Source organism: Trichomonas vaginalis, chromosome IV (genome assembly GCF_026262505.1).
Source record: "Trichomonas vaginalis G3 chromosome IV, whole genome shotgun sequence".
Classification (NCBI taxonomy): Eukaryota; Parabasalia; order Trichomonadida; family Trichomonadidae; genus Trichomonas; species Trichomonas vaginalis.
Window position 1 is genome coordinate 37,618,395 of NC_067206.1, and position 19,663 is coordinate 37,638,057.

Sequence of the window (19,663 nt, forward strand, 5' to 3'; positions counted from 1 at the left end):
AAAAATAATATAGACTTTATTTCATGTAAAGGACTTTACACACTTTTGAACGATATGAAAGACCCTGTTTTGTTTGTTCGTGTAGACAAAGGAAAGTTCTATGTCTTTACAAAATATTTGAACTTCTTAGACAGAGAACTTCAAGAAACGCCATGTGAAAGTTTAGATGAAGTTCTTCTCCACTTTCAGAAAAAACTTTTAAATATATGTAAATGGCAGAAGACATAGTGGTTTATACTATTACGACTAAAAACCCTGAGTCATATAATTCTATAACAACAAACTTACAAAGTCCTCAAGGACGATATTGTAAACTAACTTTAAACACAATGACGACTAAAGCCTGTTTTGCTCTTTTGACACCAAAGATTTTTATTGTTGTGAATGGTAAAAAATACTCCTTTGAAGATACTTACTCAGATATACCACCAACAGGTTTGTTGACTTATTTAATACTTTAAGGACGAGTGTAACATGTGCTGCAACTAGAGCAGGTTTCATTATGTTTGGATGTCCGACTGAGTTTACTATAAACAATATGAGCTATAATACAAAACTTATATCTGGTTTTTACTACCAACAGTTCCTATAACAGGAAAAGGTGTCATACAAGGAATGTCTATTCCATTGACTTTAAGTACACCTATTTTATATATTGTTTCAAACTTAGGTTCAAAGTGTTATTCGAATGTCGACAGAAACTACTATGCAAAAGATACTCATGCGTATAAACAACACTTTCTCTGCTGTTTGCCTATTGTTCATTCGAATGCAGAGTTTTCAGCTTTAGTAAACTCAAACACTTTAGCAAACATAAACTTAACCTTAGTTGACGCAAACTTTGTTCCTGTAAAACTTTTATGTCCTATGTATTTGTCAATGACGGCAGAAAGTTTCGAATTGGAAGATGCAACTGGTGTGAAAGTATTGTATTACAAGAACAACTTCAACAACAAATAGCTCAAGAACAACAAATGCAACAAATAGCTCAAGAATAAAAAAAAATATTTTTTTTATTTTTATAAAAATGTACAGAATAGATGTTTCAGATTTTTATGACTTCCAAACATTCAGAAATATGTGTCCATTTCGAGACTATAACAAAGCAGTCGAGAATTTGAAACGTTTAGTCATTTATGTCGACTCTGCCCCAGAATGTTATGTTATGAAAGAATGGGATGTAGTCTTTAACAAACCAAGAGCAACAATAGTTTCAGAACAAGAATGTAGACAGAAACTTAAGAAAATAAAAGTTGTACAAGTTGGCATGAAGATGTTAGATGCTTGGGATATCTTATTGTCAAAGTTAGAAGATTTTTCAGTTCGTGGTATAAAGTTCTATACACCATCTCCAAACTTCTATTCTATCTTCACTGGATATAAATACGAACAAGTAGAATGGAAAGAAAATATTATAGAAGCTTGGTTAGACCATGTCAAAGAAATTATATGCAATGGAAACGAAAGAGTCTATGAGTATATCTTATGTTGGTTTGCAAACATCTTACAACATCCAAGTGCTAAAAATGAAACTGCTCTCATTATAATTGGAAAACAAGGAACAGGTAAGAACACATTCTTTACAGATATCTTATGCAAACTGTTAGAGGGCTATTCGAACCCTAATATGACAAACTTAGAAAACATCTGCGGTAAATTTAACTCTTCAATAGAGAATATGAAACTTATAGTATGTAACGAACTTCAAAGTATAGATACAACAAAAGTTTTGAACTCAGATGCTTTGAAGAGTCTTATAACAGACAAAGTTGGAGTTGTTGAAAGAAAATATAAAGACCAAAGAGTTTGTGAAAATGTTGCAAATTTCATTATGGTTTCAAACAATGCTGTTCCGATGAAGTTAGAAAGTTCTGACAGAAGATATGTAGTTGTCAGAACGTCAGATTCTCATATGCAAGATACAGAATATTTTGACGACTTAGCAGAAACTTTGACATCTGACTTTTACAACCACTTGTTCTCATATTTTATGACATTAGATATTTCAAAGTTCAATCCAAGACAAATTCCACATACCGAAGAGAGACAAACATTGTTAGAAGCAAACAAGAGTGTATATGAACTGTTCATAGATGAAACTGACTTTGAGTGTTTAGATGAAAGGTCATTGTACGATTCGTATAAACAATATTGTCAAGAATATGGTTATATGACAGCGTCTAAACGAACATTCTTGGCAAATGTCAAAAGTCTTTTAGACGTACAGAATGGTGTATATACAAAGAAAAATTTTTCTGAGTAAATTTTAAAAAAAATATTTTTTTTATCCGATAGAAAAAGATGACAGAAAAATTAACTTTTTACATAGCGCCAAACCCTTCTTGCCCACATCTTTTTAAGCCACAATATATAGACATAGAACTAAATAGAGAAAGCGAAATTCTACAAACAGAAGAAACATATAGAGACCTAGATAACGAAAATGGATATGCGCTATTCTGGTTAGATTGTCCTTATGAAATGTATGAAAAAAAGGCTTTATATGAAGAATATAGAAAATATTGTCATGAAAACGATATAAGACCAAGCTCTAGAGAAAAATTCTATGCTGGTATAAAACATCTTTTCGAAGTTCGGAATGGCAAATATATAAAGAAATAATTTTTCTGAGTAAATTTTAAAAAAAAAATATTTTTTTATCCGATAGAAAAGATGACGAAATTCATCTCAGTAAATAAGTACATGTCAGGACTTAAAGAAGAACTAGACCCATTCACATATTTGAATGTTTACTTCTACCATTTTGAAAAGTCTTCATTCAGCAAAGTTTGGAACATCGAACCAGTTAAGTTTGCTATTGTGACTAAAAATGGTGCGAAATTTGAAGACTTAGACATAGAAGGTTTGTTAGCAGTCAAAGAAAGTTTTGACAGAAGGTTTTCAAACCTTAAAGAAGGCAAAGCATACAAACTTGTTATACCTTATGAACCAAAGAAAGCAGACGACTATGAATATTATGAGTCTAAAGTTGTAGAAGTTCAAGGTAAATTGGGTAAAAAGATTTTAGAGTCTAAGCCAGTGTTTACTCCTAAAGAGGAAGAGAACATTGACATTGACCCAGAAATGTTCTAAAAATAAAATTTTATTTTTACATGTCAAATTTCTTTTTCTCTGGAACTGGTTCAGGTTCTTTCTTCTCTTCTTCTACTTTCTTTTCTTTCTTTTCTTTCTTCTTCTTTTCTGGTGGAGTTATGTCAAATTTCTCCGAACCATATTTATGTAAAAGTTCTTTGTCCTTTAATAGCTCATCTATTCTGTTTTCTATTTCATCTTCAAGAACAGCGCATGTGTCTTCTTTGCATTCTAAGAACTTTTGTTGGACTTCATCTTTCCAATCGGCGTCATCTCTGTCAACAAGTCTGTCATTGACAAATTTTAAGACTGCTCTGCTTAATGTTTTATGGTTCTTGTCATATTCCCAGAAACAGAACTTTAGAACAAATTCCCCTTTCTTGTTTACACTATGTAAGATTTTATGGTCGACAGATGTTTTGCTGTCGAAAAGCTTGTCTCGAATATAGATAGCGAAATCGCTAGACATTTTCTAAAAGATAAAAATTTTAATTTTTCTAAAAATATGTTAGAAAAAAAGTTTGCTGACATTGACAAAAAATTTGAGAATGTTTTGAAGAAGAACAAGAAGAAATTAGAAAATGCTCAGATAAAGCCTATACATGACAAGTTCTTATTTGCTCAGAATGGTATATAACAGGTCTAATTGCACCACCTGGGTCGGGTAAGACTTTCACTTATCTTAAAATGGCTGCACAACAACAAGAACTAGATGAGAAGAACCCATTCTATGAGTTAGTTGTCATTTGTAGTACTTCTGGTCAATTTGACCAAACCGTCAATTCGTTCAAAGATATTATAAAGAAGTCTAAGTTAGTATGTATAAAGGATACTGAGTTGTTAGATTGGATAAAGAAGTACCAAAGAAGGGTTTTGAAGTACAATGCTATAAATGAGTATATAAATTCGAAGTTTAAAGACCCAAATGAGGAAATGCAGAGAATATTAGAGAAGAAACACTTCAGAAACAAACAGAAAGAGATAGAATACATTTCGAAGAAATTGCAATCTTACGATTGGAAGACTTACCCTCACAGATGTCTTCTTATCTTAGATGATTTCGCCTCTCATCCTTTGTTAAAGAATAGAGAACAAGACATGTGTCGAATTCTTAAGAAGCTCAGACACTTTAACATCTCAGTTGTCATTTGTGTACAGACAGCAAAGAGTTTAAGTAAGGATGTAAAGAGAATACTTACTGACATTGTACTTTTCCCCGGATTGTCCGAAGACGATTTCATGGAACTTATGAAAGAGTCCATGGCAGGTAAGTTTGACAGACATGAACTATGGGAGAAGTACAAAGTCATACAAGACCCTCATACTTCTTTCAGAATTCATATCTACGCAAACAAAGTTCAAATTGTAAAAAGTCAAGCGTAAAAAATGTAAGTGTTTTAGTCTTAGTCTGTTGTGGTGCTGGGGCTGTCGGTTCTTCTGGCTTTGGAAGACATTCAGGAAGAGGAACGTCAGTCATCCGTTTGTGTCCTGTCGGAAGGAAGAACTTTTCCAGTTGTCGGGAAATTTTTTTCTGTCGGAAGGAAAAACTTTTTCTGTTGGAAGGAAAAACTTTTTCTGTTGGAAGGAAAAACTTTTTCTGAAGTTCGACCAAAAAGTTCTCAATTTTCGAAAATTTGAATGGTTTACGGACGAACAACAGGAAATTTTTTTCCAGTTGTCGGGAAATTTTTTTCTTGTCGGAAGGAAGGACTCGGAATGCCAGAAGGAAGGACTCGGAATGCCAGAAGGAAGGACTCGGAATGCCAGAAGGATTTGACAAGACAATTTACCTTATAGAGCTACCTGAGCCATCTGAAGTCAAGCGTAAAAATAAATGGTTCATTTACTCTGCTTGTTTGAAGTTGTCAAAATACTCTGTTATTTTTTCCTTTAACAATGGCAAATCTTCTTTGAAGGTAAGTATTGTACAACCTTTAATATCATAGTGTGTTTGAGGTAAAGTATCTTGAACTATTTGTTTCACATCTTCATTTGGTGTCATTGAAATCGGTAAGTTTTCGCGATAGAACCAATTTCTGTCAGATTTGTAAATCTTAGCAAGGTCGTAAAAGCTTTTGTTGTTTCTTCTGACTAAATGCAACATAACCATATCTCTGTCTTCTTCATTTTCCATCTCTTCAGTATAAATCATATACTTATAGTTCTTTTCCTTTCCTTTTGGTACCGAACGTGGTATTCTTTTCTGTATGTTTTTGTCTTTTGCTTCAATGACTTCATCTTTTGCATGAAGTTTCTTTTCCATCTCTTCACGTTCTTGTCTATGAATTTCGTCAAGAAGTCTGTAAATATACCAAGCATAACGAGGCGAAGCCCATATTGCAACAGCATTTACTAAAAGTCTATGAACATACCAGCCTCTCAAACCATTTGGCAAATTTTTACGATTTTCGTATGGAATCTCGTTCCGCGGTTTTCCTCGGGTCGCAAACATATGAGGAAATTCTTCTAAAAGTTCTTTTGTCTGTTGGTTTTCAAACCAATGATGTGCTGGCTTTGTAGAACGAAGAGCATTCAAAATACTTTGCATTTGGTACATATCGTCTTTGACCGAACGAATGAGACGTAACTGTTTGTTAAACTGAACCCACTCATATTCTTCATTTATGGCTTCATGAACGATAGCAGTTGTTGTGTTCTCGGTTGTTGACATATCTGTCCTTACATACAAAATAAAAAAAATATTTTATAAAAAACTAGCGTTATTTTCTTACTTTCACAAAAGACCAAAAATAAACGCTTTACATGTATTTTTCAGCAACTTCGTCAAATAATTTTATAGCTTTATCTATCTCATCTACTTCAAACGTTTCTTTACCTTTCGTGGGAGCACCATACATTTTCTCAAACTTTTCAAGCAGTTCTGTTTCTGCAGCTCTCATATCGTTAACGAACACAAACTTAACTCTATTGACTGTACTGTCATATCTTTGAGTTATATTATATGTTCTTCCTATCTTATATCTCTTTGTATTGAAGTCCTTCGGTTTCTGAACGATGTAAAGTAAGCCTTCACTGCAACGTTCCGTATCGAATGAACCATATGTTATGAAGTTATATCCAACAACTGGGTCTAACCATAACAAAACTATTGGTATAAGACTTTTGTCGATGAGATATGCTGCAGTTCCATAGAATCTTACCGATATCATAAGCTCAGGATTTCTTGTCAAAATTTTCTGAGTTGAAGCAGTTCTAACCCAGTCGTGGGATGTTTTCTTTCCAGATAGTGTTAGAATGTCTGACAAAGAATATTTGTTGTATTTCTTTGAGTATCTTACGTTTAAATCACCTATTCTAACCATTTTGGTGTCATTGTCTATCTTTTTAACTGTTTCAAACTCAATGTTTGTCATTTTCTGTTCTTACATACAAAATAAAAAAATATTTTTTTAAAAAACTAACTTTATTTTTTCTATCTTGTATAAAAGATATGATTTCAGGGATTTTTTTACGAAGTGTCAAAGTTCACTTCGTAAAAAATAACAGTTATATAATGAAATTTGGTCATTTTTTCACGATTTCAGGGATTTTTTTTACGAAGTGCAAAAGTTCTCTTCGTCAAAAAATAACAGTTATATAATGAAATTTGGTCATTTTTTCACGATTTCAGGGATTTTTTTTACGAAGTGTCAAAGTTCTCTTCGTAAAAAAATAACAGTTATATAATGAAATTTGGTCATTTTTTCACGATTTCAGGGATTTTTTTTACGAAGTGCAAAAGTTCTCTTCGTCAAAAATAACAGTTATATAATGAAATTTGGTCATTTTACTCAGACAAAAATATATTTTAGGTGTCACCAGGTCCCTCGGTCCCTCGGTCCCTCGGTCAACTAACATCTTTTTGAAAATGGTGACAACATGACATTTTGACAACAACACAGGAAATAGACTTCTTCGTATATGTTTTGTCAAAACTTCATCGTCAATGAGCGTAAATCAGACAAAAATATATTTTAGGTGAAGAGGTGCGATCTCACCTGTTTTTTCACCTGTTTTCTCACCTCTTGAATTTTGTATAAAAGATATGATTTCAGGGATTTTTTTACGAAGTGCAAAAGTTCTCTTCGTCAAAAATAACAGTTATATAATGAAATTTGTGCTGAATTCAGCAAAAAATAATGTTTAGGTGAAGTGGTGCGATCTCACCTCTTTTCTCACCTCTTTTTTTTATAAGCGTTTTACATGAATTGTACGATGTATATTTGAAATCCTAAACAATTTCGTAGCTTCGATTTCTTCTTTTAGTATGTCAAAAGTTTTAACTATGCCGAAGGTTTCTTTATATTTCTTCTTGACGTCAGATAGAAGGAAATCGTCAGCTGTTGGATAGTTTTTGTTTAGAAATGTCAACATGTCCATTTTATCTTCTGCTGGTTTCTCTGCTTCTTTCTTTAAATCTGCATAGTCGTTTCTCATTCTTTCTATCTCTTTGACGGAGTAGTTATATTTCCTCATTGCTGCTTTACATTTAGAACATTGTGGGTTCATTTTAGCATTGTACATTGAAATTTGTCCTGCAAGTACAACTATAGCGTCAATGGTTTTCTTTAACTCAAAAGTTGCGGGTTTTATTTGTTCGTTCCATATTTTACATCTTTTATCTTTATCTCTTATCTGCCATACACATTCAGCAACTAACGAAACAAAGTTGTCGTAGGTCTTAAACTCCTCCGATTTATATATGTCAGAAATATTTTTATATACCATGTCGCAATCTTTGTCCATGACTTTGTGGTTGCAATGAAATCCTAGAAACTCATAATTTACCTTTCGTATGAACTTCTTTATTTCTACTGAGTCAGTTGCTTTGACTTCTATTTCATCGAATTCAGGAATAGTTAGTTTTTGTTGTTGGATTTCAGGCAATTTGGGTAAATGGTCAATAATGTCCTGCATTTCATAAAGATACTGTTCATTTGTTTCATCTTTCGCACTACAGTCTAAATCTCCTTGGAGAAGTTCCTGCTTTATCTTCTGGATTTCTGTTTCGAAAGTATATGAAGAAGGAATGAAGCTTTTCATCTCTACTAACATTGAAGTTGGGTTCATGACTAACGAGTTTGGTGCTGTTGTTGCTAACATGTTCTTACAATAAAAATAAAAAATATTTTTTTTAAAAAACTAACTTTATTTTTTATTTCGGGAAAATTCATGAAAATTCAAGAGGTGAAAAAACAGGTGAAAAAGGAGGTGAGATCGCACCTCTTCACCTAAAATATATTTTTATTGAATTCATAACAAAACTCAAGAATTTTGGTTGAAAGAATACGATGGAGCCAAAAGTGGCTCCACCTCAAAAACAAGCATTTTGTGAAGAATATACCAACCCGCCGAAAACAGCGGGTTGCTTTTTATACAAAATTCAACGGGTGACAAAACATATACGAAGAAGAAGTTTTTGACAAAACAAGCATTTTGTGAAGAATATACCAACCCGCCGAAAACAGCGGGTTGCTTTTTATACAAAATTCAACGGGTGACAAAACATTTACGAAGAAGAAGTTTTTGACAAAACAAGCATTTTGTGAAGAATATACCAACCCGCCGAAAACAGCGGGTTGCTTTTTATACAAAATTCAACGGGTGACAAAACATTTACGAAGAAGAAGTTTTTGACAAAACATATACGATGAAGTTTATTTCCTGTGTTGTTGTCTAAATGTCATGTTGTCTCATTTTTTCAGAGAAGTTCGTTTAACCGAGGGACCTGGTGACCTGGTGACCTGGTGACACCTAAAAACCATCTACCCTAAAATATATTTTTGCCGAATTCAATAAAAATAAATGGTTCATTTACTCACAATATTTTTGTACAAAACGACCCCAAACTTTTAACTTCTTTGCTGCAGCTTCTAATGCTATCTTAGCGAGTTCATATTCTCTAAATTCTCTCTTTAAATCTTCTTGTTCCCATTGGTCTAGTTCGTATGGAGAATCTCTATAACCATAACACATCTCATGTTCATGTTCTATTTGTTTTTCGCACATTTTTCTAACTTCTTGTTCGAACAAAGGTTTAGCATTCTCTACTGTATCTTCAAGTTCTTCTTCATCTAATTTCTCATGAACTTTCTTGTCTATGGAGTCCATAATTTTTCCAACTGCTATACAATATTTTGGAGAAGCCCACATTGCTATATAGTTTATAAGTCTTGGGTCTACATACGTTCCTCTAACCTGTTTGATTTCATCAGAAATTCCTGCATGAATTTTGTATAAAAACCAACCGCCGGAATTCCGGCGGTTGCTATATTCTTCACAAAATGCCTTATAATACTCTTCCCAGGACTTATTTTCCAACAACTTTCTAAAGTCTTTCCTAAACTGCTGACACATATTTGTTACATTTATATAACCATCCTTGTCTCTACGTAAGACTTCAATACCGTTGTAAGTGCCTTTTGTGAATGTTTCGCCATTAGATTTGTTCGTGAACGTTTTTGCTTCGACTGTCATTTCAGTTCTTACAATAAAAATAAAAAATATTTTTTTAAAAAAACCAACTTTTTTTCTATCTTAAGGAAATTCATGAAAATTCAAGAGGTGAAAAAAAGAGGTGAAAAAACAGGTGAGATCGCACCACTTCACCTAAATTATATTTTTGGGTCCTTTACGCTCATTACGATGAAGAAGTCATGACAAAACATTTACGAAGAAGTCATGACAAAGCATGTACGAAGAAGTCATGACAAAACATTTACGAAGAAGTCTTGACAAAACATTCATGAAGAAGTCTTGACAAAACATTTACGAAGAAGTCATGACAAAAACATGTACGATGAAGTCATGACAAAACATATACGATGAAGTCATGACAAAACATTTACGAAGAAGTCATGACAAAGCATGTACGAAGAAGTCATGACAAAACATTTACGAAGAAGTCTTGACAAAACATTCATGAAGAAGTCTTGACAAAACATTTACGAAGAAGTCATGACAAAAACATGTACGATGAAGTCATGACAAAACATATACGATGAAGTCTAACGGTTTTGTATCTGCTACTTTTGTTCTTTGTTTTTCAACCTGAAGCATTTAATATATGTAAAAATATATTGTTTTAAAATGGTATGCCATTTCATATTTCTCATCTAACAAACAAGTTTCCCAACGGTCTTCTCCAACAAACTCATCGTACATTTCAAATAAAATAAAAAAATATTTTTTCTTTACTTTACATAACCGCCTGCTGCCATAAGTCTTTGACGCCAACCCATACCAGCTAATGAAGGTTGACTTGGTTTAGTTTGGAAACTAAACTTTGGTTTTGGTTTATCTTCAGTTTTTGGTTTTTCTTCTTCTATCGGTTTTTCGTCACTTTTCGGTTCCTTTGACTTTACCTCACCTGCAGGAACAGTTGTGTCGTCAACATCTTCATAAATATCATATGCCATTTGTTTTTGTTTTCCTTTCAACTTTTTGTGTTTGTTGTAAAGTTTAGAATATTTCGACTCTAAGTCAATGAGATGTTCTATAATGAACTGTTGGTCAGTGAAGTAAACTTTTCCATCTGTTGTCTCGAAAGCTCCTTCAGACTTCAATATTTTATTTGTGAGAGTCTGTTTCTTTTTTGAGATACTTGCCGTTCCATTTTTATGAAAAGTGACTTTGTAGTTAGGGTTTGTATTTCCAGACCTGGCACTTTCTATTATTGAATTTTTCTCTTCATCTGTAAGTTCTTTGACAGGTTTTGACAATGGTTCTGAACTTTTTGTTTGTGGTGTCAAATCTACCGTTTCAACTTCTTCGGTCATTTCATCTCAGTAAAAAATTTTAGTTTGGTTTGTTTTCAACTGGTTGTTGTTGTTTTTTAAGTCGGTGTAAAACTTCCTGAGGTATAGGAAGAACTTGACAAACACGTTGTGTAACTGCTGGAAGCCGACAAATCCATCTTGAACCCATTTGTCTCAATGCTGTATTGTTCATTTCATCTCAGTAAAAAATTTTACATTCCCCAAGTTTGAGGTGGTTGCGGTTGGTTATTGTTTACCCACTGTTGTGCATGGTTATATCCTCTGTTAAAGAATCTTTCACCTTGGTCCATATAGTGTCCTGCTTGGTTATAGTAGTCATTTGCTTTGTTATAATAGTTTCCTGCTTGTCTTCCTACATTGTCCATCCATCCTTGAACTTTTCCTCTTGTTTCAGGATTTGGAATAAGATTTGTTGCATCTCGTGCTACATCCCAACCTTTCTGTACAGTTTGTATAATAGGTTGTGCTTTCTCTTTAAGTATACCTAATGTACTCAAAATCTTCCTTCCAACTCCAAATACACCTCTGGCTAGTGTTCCCACTGCGGGCAAAAATCTGGATGCAACTCCTGCTAACGCGCCAAATAAACCCATTTCTTATAGGATAAAAAATGACGAATCCAAACAAGGACCCCTATGTTTCTAAAGCGACAAAGAAAGCACTCATGGTAAAAATCTTTAGTTCAACACCAAATGCTTGGTTTATGGATATCTTGGAAAACATTCCGAGGTATAGAGAAGATGGACCACCATACTGGCTAATATTTGTCGGTCAAAACACAAGATACTGTGAAGCCATACCATTACAGTCCAAAAATATTTTAGATATCTTAGCAGCTTTGACAATATTCGTTGACAAATACCATCCAACAAAACTGACATCTGACTGTGAAAGTTCTTTCAAATCAGACGATATTAAAAACTATCTGCGTTCAAAAAATGTAAACCAATATTTCATTGTCGACCAAAACCATTCTGCTCTTGGTGTCATTGACGGTTGTATAAAAATGTTAAGAGACTTAAACCAACCACAAGGTGGTGAAGCAAATGAAATGTCATATGACGACAAATATAGACACTTCTCCATGGCAAAGATGAGACAAGTTTTAAATATTTACAATAACCGTAAACAAAAAGGTTTGGGAAACCACTCCCCCGAAGAAATGAAAAACAACCCTGACTTAGAGAAAGACTATATATTTAATAATTTAGTCAAAAGAGACAAACAAGAAAGAATGCCGGGCTTCAAACTTCAGAAAGGTGACAAAGTAAAAATAGAAATACCTAAACGCGACCCATATGAAAATACTATTGACTATGACAACAATGGGAACCCGACAGGTACTCACATTCGTGTTCGTAAAAATAGAAGAAAGTATACAAGAGAATATTATGAAGTTTTAGGCAAACATGGCAAAATGTACACACTGCAAGCAGAAGATAAAACTACTATTGTCAGACCTCGTTTCAAACTTGTCAAAGTTCAAGGTGGTATACTTTCAAAGACAGTTCCTAACAAATATAAGACAACTCCTGACGAATATGCTAAAGAAGTTGAAAATGACGACTAAGCATTTCTATACCATGCGTAAACTGTCATGTAAGGTGGCATGTATTCTTTACTTTGTCCCGTTGTTTGCGTATACCCTGAAACGCGATGTGTATGGTTTCCTCCTCCCTCAGTGTTACTCCAGTAACAATTTATAGCAAACTTAACGTTGTCTTTAACATCATATCCTTTACCTTTTGTCATTGCTGACCAATCCCAATATCTATGCTTATGCCAACCTGCTTGAGATGTACTTAAATCTATGTAGTGACTGTGCGCAGGTAAATTTTCACCTGAAATCGTTTTACTTCCACCTGTTTCCTTTGAAGAGTTTGCACAATACAAAAACCTGTCGACTATTTGAGTCCAAGTTCCAAAACCCAGAACTGTTTCTGGTCTGGTAGAGTTCATTGACGTATAAATAGAGCCTATAGGATATAATGTTTGAAGTATTTCTGTCTTTAATGTTTGAAGCTCTGTTTTGTCTGCTTTCTTGTCATATAAATCTTGAGCAGTGAATTTAATATTATGTTCATCCTTCATGACATAAACATCTTTACATCTAATGTTTCTCATCGTCGTTATGTCGTCATCCGATGTTAAACCTTGTGGAAAGTTAGGAGGTTTACAATATAATGCATCCCCACCAGTTTCTTCAACCGTTCCTTCAATACTTTCTATAGCAACAGTTGTAAAACTTGTATGTGTATGAGTCTTATTTGCTTTCTTCTCTAACTCATCGTTAACATAAGTTTTATCTGCTTTAAGGTCTAAACATCCTGAAACCCATCCTGTATCGGCTTTAGTTTTTAAAATCTTCGATGTCCATTCATGGTACCAGTCAACCCTTTCTTTCATTTCGTTATCTTTTTCATCCACATATTCCTTATCTGCTTTCTTCTCTAACTTACTAGCCACATATTCCTTATCCGCTTTCTTTTCAAGGCTAACGTTTAAGTCTGTTATTTCAGATATAGAATGTGTATGAGTCTTTTTAGAATATTCGTTTTCAGCTCTTGTCACTTCACTTGACATTTTATTGTCAACATATGTTTTGTCTGCTAGTTCAGGATGAGTATGTTCTTTTGTTGCATAAGCTTTGTTAGCTCTTTCTTCTTCTTTTGCTATTGCATCGTCTACATATTCCTTGTCAGCTTTGTTGTCAACATCTGCTTTCAAAAGAAGTTCATTTATAGGTTTCTCGTTTAAAGTTCCTTTTGTTGGATTTATACAGACAGTATGGTTCTTATTGTCTTGAAACAGAAACTCATCTGTCATTGGGTTTAATGTCAGTTTTAAGTTTCCTTCTTTCAATGACTCAGATATCTTAGAATAGTTTGAAAAGTTTGTTGTGTTCTTATTTAGAGCTTGTATAATGAGTTGTCGGTTGTGTTGTATTTCTCTCATAGACGCTGTTTCATTTGACATTTTTATTCTAGATAAAATATGCTTTCAATAGAAAAAGAAAATTCTAGAGTTGCTACAACTAAACCATTAGATGAACTTTTTACCAATGTCGGTCAAAAGTTTGAGACAGAGACCGTAAAGCATGAAGGCTATCGTTTTGACTACCCGTTAAGATGGTTAAGAGACCCATCTGTCACAAAAGCTATTGGCTTTCGTAGAATGAAGTTCATTTCAGAAGCCATACATGGTTTCCCATTTACGGTCGGTTTTGAAGTTCGATACTATAACAAAGAAAAACGTACGTATGAGAAATTTGAACAGGGAAAACTTTTACAAGTGAATTTGCTTGTAAACTTAGAAACAACTCTTCAAGCTTTTCAAGAAAAAATAAACGACATCTATATCGAATATGCAAACCAGTATAACATTGACGAAGGAGAGTACCATCTCGATATTATTTATGACAGGAAAAATGCAACTGTTAAAATCAATAGAATAGAAGACCTTGGAGAAAACGTTTATATTTCTACAAAATATAACAACTTGGCATGGTATAGATTTATGAGGATGTTAAATCAGCCTGCAGAATATCCAGTACACCCGGACTTTTATGAAGTCGAAAACCCTAATGGAACATATGAAAATGTTTTCGACTCAGATGCTATTATAGTTCATGCTTCATTTTCTGGCGCCCAAAACTCTTTTTTATGCTTGGCAAATGACTTTTACGAAAAACCTACAAAGTTATACGAACCACCAAGTGGAAGTATTTCAGACTTTCAAGTATGGTTTACTACAGATGGAAGAAAAAGAATAATTCCATTATACCATGCGTTTTACTTAGAACTTAGTTTCATATACAACTACTATCGAACGGTAAAAATATAATTTTTTAATACGGTTGAGGTGTTGGATTTGGTTGCCAACTTGACTGTGGTGCAGGTTCAGGCTGTTGTATAACAGGAGCTTGTTCTTCTGGTTCAGGGTCTTTAGGTATAATACCAACGAACTGACCTACTCTTTTACCAATATTTTTGACTCCGTTCCAAATTCCTCTTCCTACGGTTTTTATTCCATTCCATATACCTCTTCCGACTCTTCTGAAGAAGTTTCCTATCTTACTGAAGAAACCCATTTTACTATATGTAAAAATCTAATGTCCGCCTAGTCTCTTAGGTTTCCTTCTGAGTTCCATAGCATTTTTTAACTGGAGCTCATACATTCTGTTTCTCCTCTGGTAGAAAACATATTCTGGGTCAACTCCTGTGTTCGCGTCATCTGCATAAAGTTGTTTATATCCCACTTCAGGGTTTGTATAAAACTCTTTCCATCTCATATTTGCATACCATGGTGGCAAACCTAACGCAGCGTCATTTGACATGGCAGTTTGCATTTGTACATCTGTTGGCACTTGACCATAGTTTGCCATTGCAGTTTGTATTCTAACTTCATTTGGAATATTCTCTGGGTTTGGTTGTCCAGGTTGCTGTGCATTTGCTAAGTTCTGTGCGTCCATTTAATATTAGATAAAATATCTCTTACGAGTACATATGCTGAACATTTGCAGGCATTGGTTCATCTTCATATTCTCTGTACCTTTCTGCCACGTCAAATAAATAAATGACACAATGGAAAAAACCTAAAACAAGTAGTCCTATTTCAAACCACATTTACTTACTAGTAAAATTTCTTTGTTATGACACTTTCTCCGGTTTATAGGACCTCTCTCATATTTATCTTGTCATATCTAAACTCATAGGCATGTATGTCCTCTAACCATCTCATAACGGTTTCCAAACCACTTTTATCGGATGTAAAGTAAAAGCATGGACAGTTATGTAAAACGTCTAAAGTTTCTAAAGAGTCTCTCAAAGTCCAGTCTACTTGGTATTGAAAATCCCATGTGTTATAGAACGGCGGGTCCACTATAAAGAAAACATTTTCCTTGTCTTTATATTTTTCATACAACTCTGTCCAATGACATCTCACAAACTCTATACCCTCAATATATTTTTCTATGTCCTCTTTGAAAACATTTGTATAGTTAAGATATAAAACTTTTGACATAAGTGTTTCAATGTCATGAACTCTTATAGCACCACTATATAATAGTCTAGCAGATATACTATTCCAGTCTATATATTCTGCTTTTTTCAAAACCTCTCTCACAATATTTTTCTTATCTAATGGTATACGTTCCATCTTACCTATAGGTATCTTTTCTTTTAACGCTTTCAATATATTGTTTGTGTCTGGTATATGTTTGAGACGGTCCATATAGTTGTCGAAGTCATTGCATATAATCTTTGAGTCTGGGAATATTGTATGGCACAAATGGGATATATAGAAACTTCCACCGAACAAATCTACAAATGTTAGACCATTCGGTAGTTTCTTAAGTTCTCTCAATAGAATATCTTTACATTTACTCTTATTTCCAAAGAACGGCAACGGTGGTTTTGTAAAATTCATTTATATATAATAATAAAAATGTTTTTACCTGAAAAGTGACAGAAAAGTGACAAAACATGAAAACATATATATTTTGTGAAAAGCGACACATTATATAATGTTTTCGACCCAGAAGAAGGCTTCTCAAAGTATACTTCCTTGGAACGCCTGTAACTTTTCCTGTAGCGACGATAGACCCTTACTTGTCCGGACAAAGTTATACTAAACATCTTCAGGGCTAGAGGGCACGAAGTGCCTGGAGGCCCCACTACCTTTTTTTTTTAATGAAAACAATTTTCCGAATTGACATCCTTAGTTTGAGACTTACTCCCATATTTTCTATGGACTTTACATTTGTGAATCTCAAACAATTTTTTAAATAGTTTACAAATTTTTTTTCTAATTATAGTTCATTCAGTCATCAATGTTGCAAGGAAATTGTTAGGATTCCAGTAAAGAAAGACGAATAATAAAATTACTCTTATATTACTCCCCAAAATATTACTATTAATCGACAGTTGTTTTCTTAGAAATGATAACATGATCGTATAAATTTTTTGCCATTTTAATTTTTTAATGATTCTCATTCAAAAAATAATAAGATTTAAAATATCTTTCCCAAAATTGCATATATTTTCTAAATATTACATTTTAATTTGTCAATTTTGATTTTTTGAACGATATTCAATTTTTGAATGTTTTTCAAATTCATTTTTTTTTCAAATGCTGATCTTTTCCCTAATATTTGAAGTACTTAAATTAAATCAAGATCTTCTGACTGATATCTGTCCCCGTTCTCAGCGAATTAAATCCAAAATCTACTCATTATTTTCAGATGATAGTGCACGAGGTTACAATGTTCAAGATTTTACATTTCCAGCAAACGCTATAGAAAATTGTACATATCCAAAAACATTTCCGTTAACACTAGAAAAGGATCTCCTTGAAGAACTCAATGATATCAGATATCTCCATGGAATGGGTGCATGGCCAGTTGAATTGAGTGATTTAGAACTTCATAGAGAGATGGTTACTGAAGGTATTTGGTTTTGGCATGATAATACAAACAGCCCTCTTGTTTCAGATCATAGAACACAGTCAGGCTCCAAATGCAGTAAAGAATTACCTCATGGAGCAATGGGATTCGGTTTTTCATCTCAAAGTGGTACATCAGGTTATCTAAAAGCTGGCTATATGCTTTGGATATTAATTGATGAAACAATTGAATGAATGGGCCATAGATCTGCTATGTTTTCTCCTGCATTATATAGAACTCGTTTTTGCATGGGTATTCAAGATAATCCTCCTAAGAATGGAAATTTCTACTTCCCATCAGATTACTTTGCAGCCTTAACAGCTTATTATCGAGGAGATGATGCAACTCAAGGTACTCTTAGAATAAACAACCCAGACATGCCTCGCCCTGATTTTGTAGCAATTCCTCCACCAGGCTATATTGATTACACACTTGTTCCTTTAGTTTGGACATTCCAGTCTCCAAAAATAGATCGTAACAATGTCACTTATCGTGCATATATCAATGGAACGCTTCTCGAGCCGGATTCACGATTTCCTTATGGTGGCTACCAAGATATGGGTGATTGGAGTACTACTGATGGTGCTAGATTCACTAGAAAAGTTGGATTTGACACGAATTGGCATTCGGAAGGTATGTCAAATCCATATCTTCCATATCCAGGAACAAAAATTCGTGTAGAAGTTGAATCAAATGGATATTCATGGGAATATGAAACATTAGTTGTTGACTGTGAACACCCACCAACACCAGTTCCAACACCAGGAATAACTCCTGTTGAATCGCCTGCTTTAACTCCTATTCCTTCACCATCATCAATCGAAACTCCAGCTCCAATGCCAATTTCAAACCCAATCCAATCCCCAACAGCTTCCCCTAAAAATGATCCACTTACTTCTTCAGGAAATGTAAGTTCACAAAATGGTAAGAATGCTAATCAGAAGAAAACAACAAAATTAGGACTTGAAGTTGGTATTCCAGCTGCAGTTATTGTTCTTGCAGCTATAGGTGTTGGCATTTTCATATTAATTTCAAAAGGATTAATAGGTCATCATCCTAGTGCACCTTCTGATGAGGAAGGAATTGATGTTTAACTATAAGAAATCTTAAACCTTCGGCTTTTTGTTAATAATCACAGAAATTATCTTTAATTCATTTTTATATTTTCAAGTTGATGAATATAAACTAGATAAATATATACCTGTAAAGTGTCATGCAGGAATCATATGAATCATAAATTGATTTTAATGCTACAATCCTTTGTATTGATGGAAATCATGACATTAATGCATAAAATGTTTCAAAGAAAACAGATAATTTATATAAGAATATACGAATTTTTGCAGACTTTTCAGAGAATTGAGCGGGAGCTCAATTCTCTGAAATAGTCTGTTAAAATTTAGTATCTCTCTCCATTTTTAAATAGATTTTAAAAATCGAGCATTGAAAAAGTATGCAGAGATCATTTTATTTATTACTAGAATTTCTTATTTTGGGTGTTTAATCAATAAAACGTTTATTTAAATATTTAAATTTATTTCCGTGTAACTTATTCAATTTTAAACGTACACTGGATAATTATTTTGATCTTTTAGAGCCAGCAAAGGGTTCTTGCACTATATCGATAATGAAAAATTTATTTGCTTAGCGTAACTAATAGAAATGATAATCAGAATGGCTAATTGCTAAGAAATAAATTTCCATAATTTTTCGAGAAGAAGGAACCCAAAAATTAATCAGTGTTGTAGCATACCAAAATTTGGTGATTTTAGCTCCATTTAATATTATCCTCAAAATCACGAAAAAGCGCTAAGTTTTCGTTAATTACCATAACATACTTTATCTCAATTTTGTTATTTATTTATATTGTTTTATTCGAATTTTGCACCCCATACATTTTTCTCTCAAATGGAAGTATTCAAAAAGTTCATTGAGATCTCAGAATTTTCTGAGGATATGGAGAATTTTTTTCAAATTTGATTGGTAAGAGACCAACACTGATATGGAAGTATAATGCTAAAATCTGACTCGGTTATAATCAAATTTTTAATCTCAGAGAAATTGAAAAAGTAAAAATTTGAGGTATTTCTATCTTGTATCTTTATTTAAGCATGTTGCACCAGGAAATAGCTTGTGCATCATATCTAGATCTTTGATTGGTACTCTTACCAATCAAATTTTCCTACTCAAGTACTATTTCATTCAAAATTGAATGATATCACAAAATACATTCGTCAGTGTTTTTTTTATGAATATTTTTTGAATATTTTGAAATAATGTGCAATATTCTTATACATTCAAAAAATCTCTTACATTCTTTTCAATTTTTTCATTATATCGTAAAAATCGT

General features: G+C 33.3%; 15 protein-coding genes across 15 annotated transcripts, besides 1 other annotated feature; 5 read left to right on the forward strand and 10 right to left on the reverse strand.

Annotated features, from left to right (window-relative positions):
• Positions 1 to 13,412: part of a mobile genetic element that runs on past the window's edge.
• Positions 2,704 to 3,093, forward strand: TVAGG3_0239390 (protein of unknown function, DUF4108 family; the record flags this gene model as incomplete). Its single annotated transcript, XM_001277640.2, has 1 exon — positions 2,704 to 3,093. The coding sequence occupies one exon, from the start codon at positions 2,704 to 2,706 to the stop codon at positions 3,091 to 3,093; it is 390 nt and encodes a 129-aa protein (XP_001277641.2).
• TVAGG3_0239400 (uncharacterized protein) lies at positions 3,110 to 3,562 on the reverse strand (the record flags this gene model as incomplete). Its single annotated transcript, XM_001277641.2, has 1 exon — positions 3,110 to 3,562. The coding sequence occupies one exon, from the start codon at positions 3,560 to 3,562 to the stop codon at positions 3,110 to 3,112; it is 453 nt and encodes a 150-aa protein (XP_001277642.2).
• On the forward strand, positions 4,027 to 4,476 carry TVAGG3_0239410 (protein of unknown function, DUF4106 family; the record flags this gene model as incomplete). Its single annotated transcript, XM_051227618.1, has 1 exon — positions 4,027 to 4,476. One exon carries the CDS (start codon positions 4,027 to 4,029, stop codon positions 4,474 to 4,476), a length of 450 nt encoding a protein of 149 aa, XP_051112604.1.
• On the reverse strand, positions 4,937 to 5,764 carry TVAGG3_0239420 (KilA, N-terminal/APSES-type HTH, DNA-binding family; the record flags this gene model as incomplete). The annotated part of the gene is made up of 1 exon (XM_001323459.1): positions 4,937 to 5,764. One exon carries the CDS (start codon positions 5,762 to 5,764, stop codon positions 4,937 to 4,939), a length of 828 nt encoding a protein of 275 aa, XP_001323494.1.
• Positions 5,853 to 6,467, reverse strand: TVAGG3_0239430 (organellar and viral DNA polymerase type B; the record flags this gene model as incomplete). The annotated part of the gene is made up of 1 exon (XM_001323458.1): positions 5,853 to 6,467. One exon carries the CDS (start codon positions 6,465 to 6,467, stop codon positions 5,853 to 5,855), a length of 615 nt encoding a protein of 204 aa, XP_001323493.1.
• TVAGG3_0239440 (organellar and viral DNA polymerase type B) lies at positions 7,282 to 8,196 on the reverse strand (the record flags this gene model as incomplete). The annotated part of the gene is made up of 1 exon (XM_001323457.1): positions 7,282 to 8,196. The coding sequence occupies one exon, from the start codon at positions 8,194 to 8,196 to the stop codon at positions 7,282 to 7,284; it is 915 nt and encodes a 304-aa protein (XP_001323492.1).
• On the reverse strand, positions 8,908 to 9,570 carry TVAGG3_0239450 (uncharacterized protein; the record flags this gene model as incomplete). Its single annotated transcript, XM_051227619.1, has 1 exon — positions 8,908 to 9,570. The coding sequence occupies one exon, from the start codon at positions 9,568 to 9,570 to the stop codon at positions 8,908 to 8,910; it is 663 nt and encodes a 220-aa protein (XP_051112605.1).
• On the reverse strand, positions 10,287 to 10,871 carry TVAGG3_0239460 (phage tail repeat-like family; the record flags this gene model as incomplete). Its single annotated transcript, XM_051227620.1, has 1 exon — positions 10,287 to 10,871. The coding sequence occupies one exon, from the start codon at positions 10,869 to 10,871 to the stop codon at positions 10,287 to 10,289; it is 585 nt and encodes a 194-aa protein (XP_051112606.1).
• TVAGG3_0239470 (uncharacterized protein) lies at positions 10,891 to 11,043 on the reverse strand (the record flags this gene model as incomplete). Its single annotated transcript, XM_001323456.1, has 1 exon — positions 10,891 to 11,043. The coding sequence occupies one exon, from the start codon at positions 11,041 to 11,043 to the stop codon at positions 10,891 to 10,893; it is 153 nt and encodes a 50-aa protein (XP_001323491.1).
• On the reverse strand, positions 11,063 to 11,464 carry TVAGG3_0239480 (uncharacterized protein; the record flags this gene model as incomplete). Its single annotated transcript, XM_051227621.1, has 1 exon — positions 11,063 to 11,464. The coding sequence occupies one exon, from the start codon at positions 11,462 to 11,464 to the stop codon at positions 11,063 to 11,065; it is 402 nt and encodes a 133-aa protein (XP_051112607.1).
• Positions 13,413 to 13,865: 453 nt separating the features above from the next.
• Positions 13,866 to 14,714, forward strand: TVAGG3_0239490 (uncharacterized protein; the record flags this gene model as incomplete). Its single annotated transcript, XM_001323455.1, has 1 exon — positions 13,866 to 14,714. The coding sequence occupies one exon, from the start codon at positions 13,866 to 13,868 to the stop codon at positions 14,712 to 14,714; it is 849 nt and encodes a 282-aa protein (XP_001323490.1).
• A 4-nt stretch (positions 14,715 to 14,718) lies between these two features.
• TVAGG3_0239500 (serine threonine-protein phosphatase family) lies at positions 14,719 to 14,961 on the reverse strand (the record flags this gene model as incomplete). The annotated part of the gene is made up of 1 exon (XM_001323454.1): positions 14,719 to 14,961. The coding sequence occupies one exon, from the start codon at positions 14,959 to 14,961 to the stop codon at positions 14,719 to 14,721; it is 243 nt and encodes an 80-aa protein (XP_001323489.1).
• Positions 14,962 to 14,979: 18 nt separating this feature from the next.
• TVAGG3_0239510 (uncharacterized protein) lies at positions 14,980 to 15,342 on the reverse strand (the record flags this gene model as incomplete). Its single annotated transcript, XM_001323453.1, has 1 exon — positions 14,980 to 15,342. One exon carries the CDS (start codon positions 15,340 to 15,342, stop codon positions 14,980 to 14,982), a length of 363 nt encoding a protein of 120 aa, XP_001323488.1.
• A 1,658-nt stretch (positions 15,343 to 17,000) lies between these two features.
• On the forward strand, positions 17,001 to 17,507 carry TVAGG3_0239520 (uncharacterized protein; the record flags this gene model as incomplete). Its single annotated transcript, XM_001323452.1, has 1 exon — positions 17,001 to 17,507. One exon carries the CDS (start codon positions 17,001 to 17,003, stop codon positions 17,505 to 17,507), a length of 507 nt encoding a protein of 168 aa, XP_001323487.1.
• A 54-nt stretch (positions 17,508 to 17,561) lies between these two features.
• On the forward strand, positions 17,562 to 18,407 carry TVAGG3_0239530 (uncharacterized protein; the record flags this gene model as incomplete). Its single annotated transcript, XM_001323451.1, has 1 exon — positions 17,562 to 18,407. One exon carries the CDS (start codon positions 17,562 to 17,564, stop codon positions 18,405 to 18,407), a length of 846 nt encoding a protein of 281 aa, XP_001323486.1.
• Between the last annotated feature and the right edge of the window lie 1,256 nt (positions 18,408 to 19,663).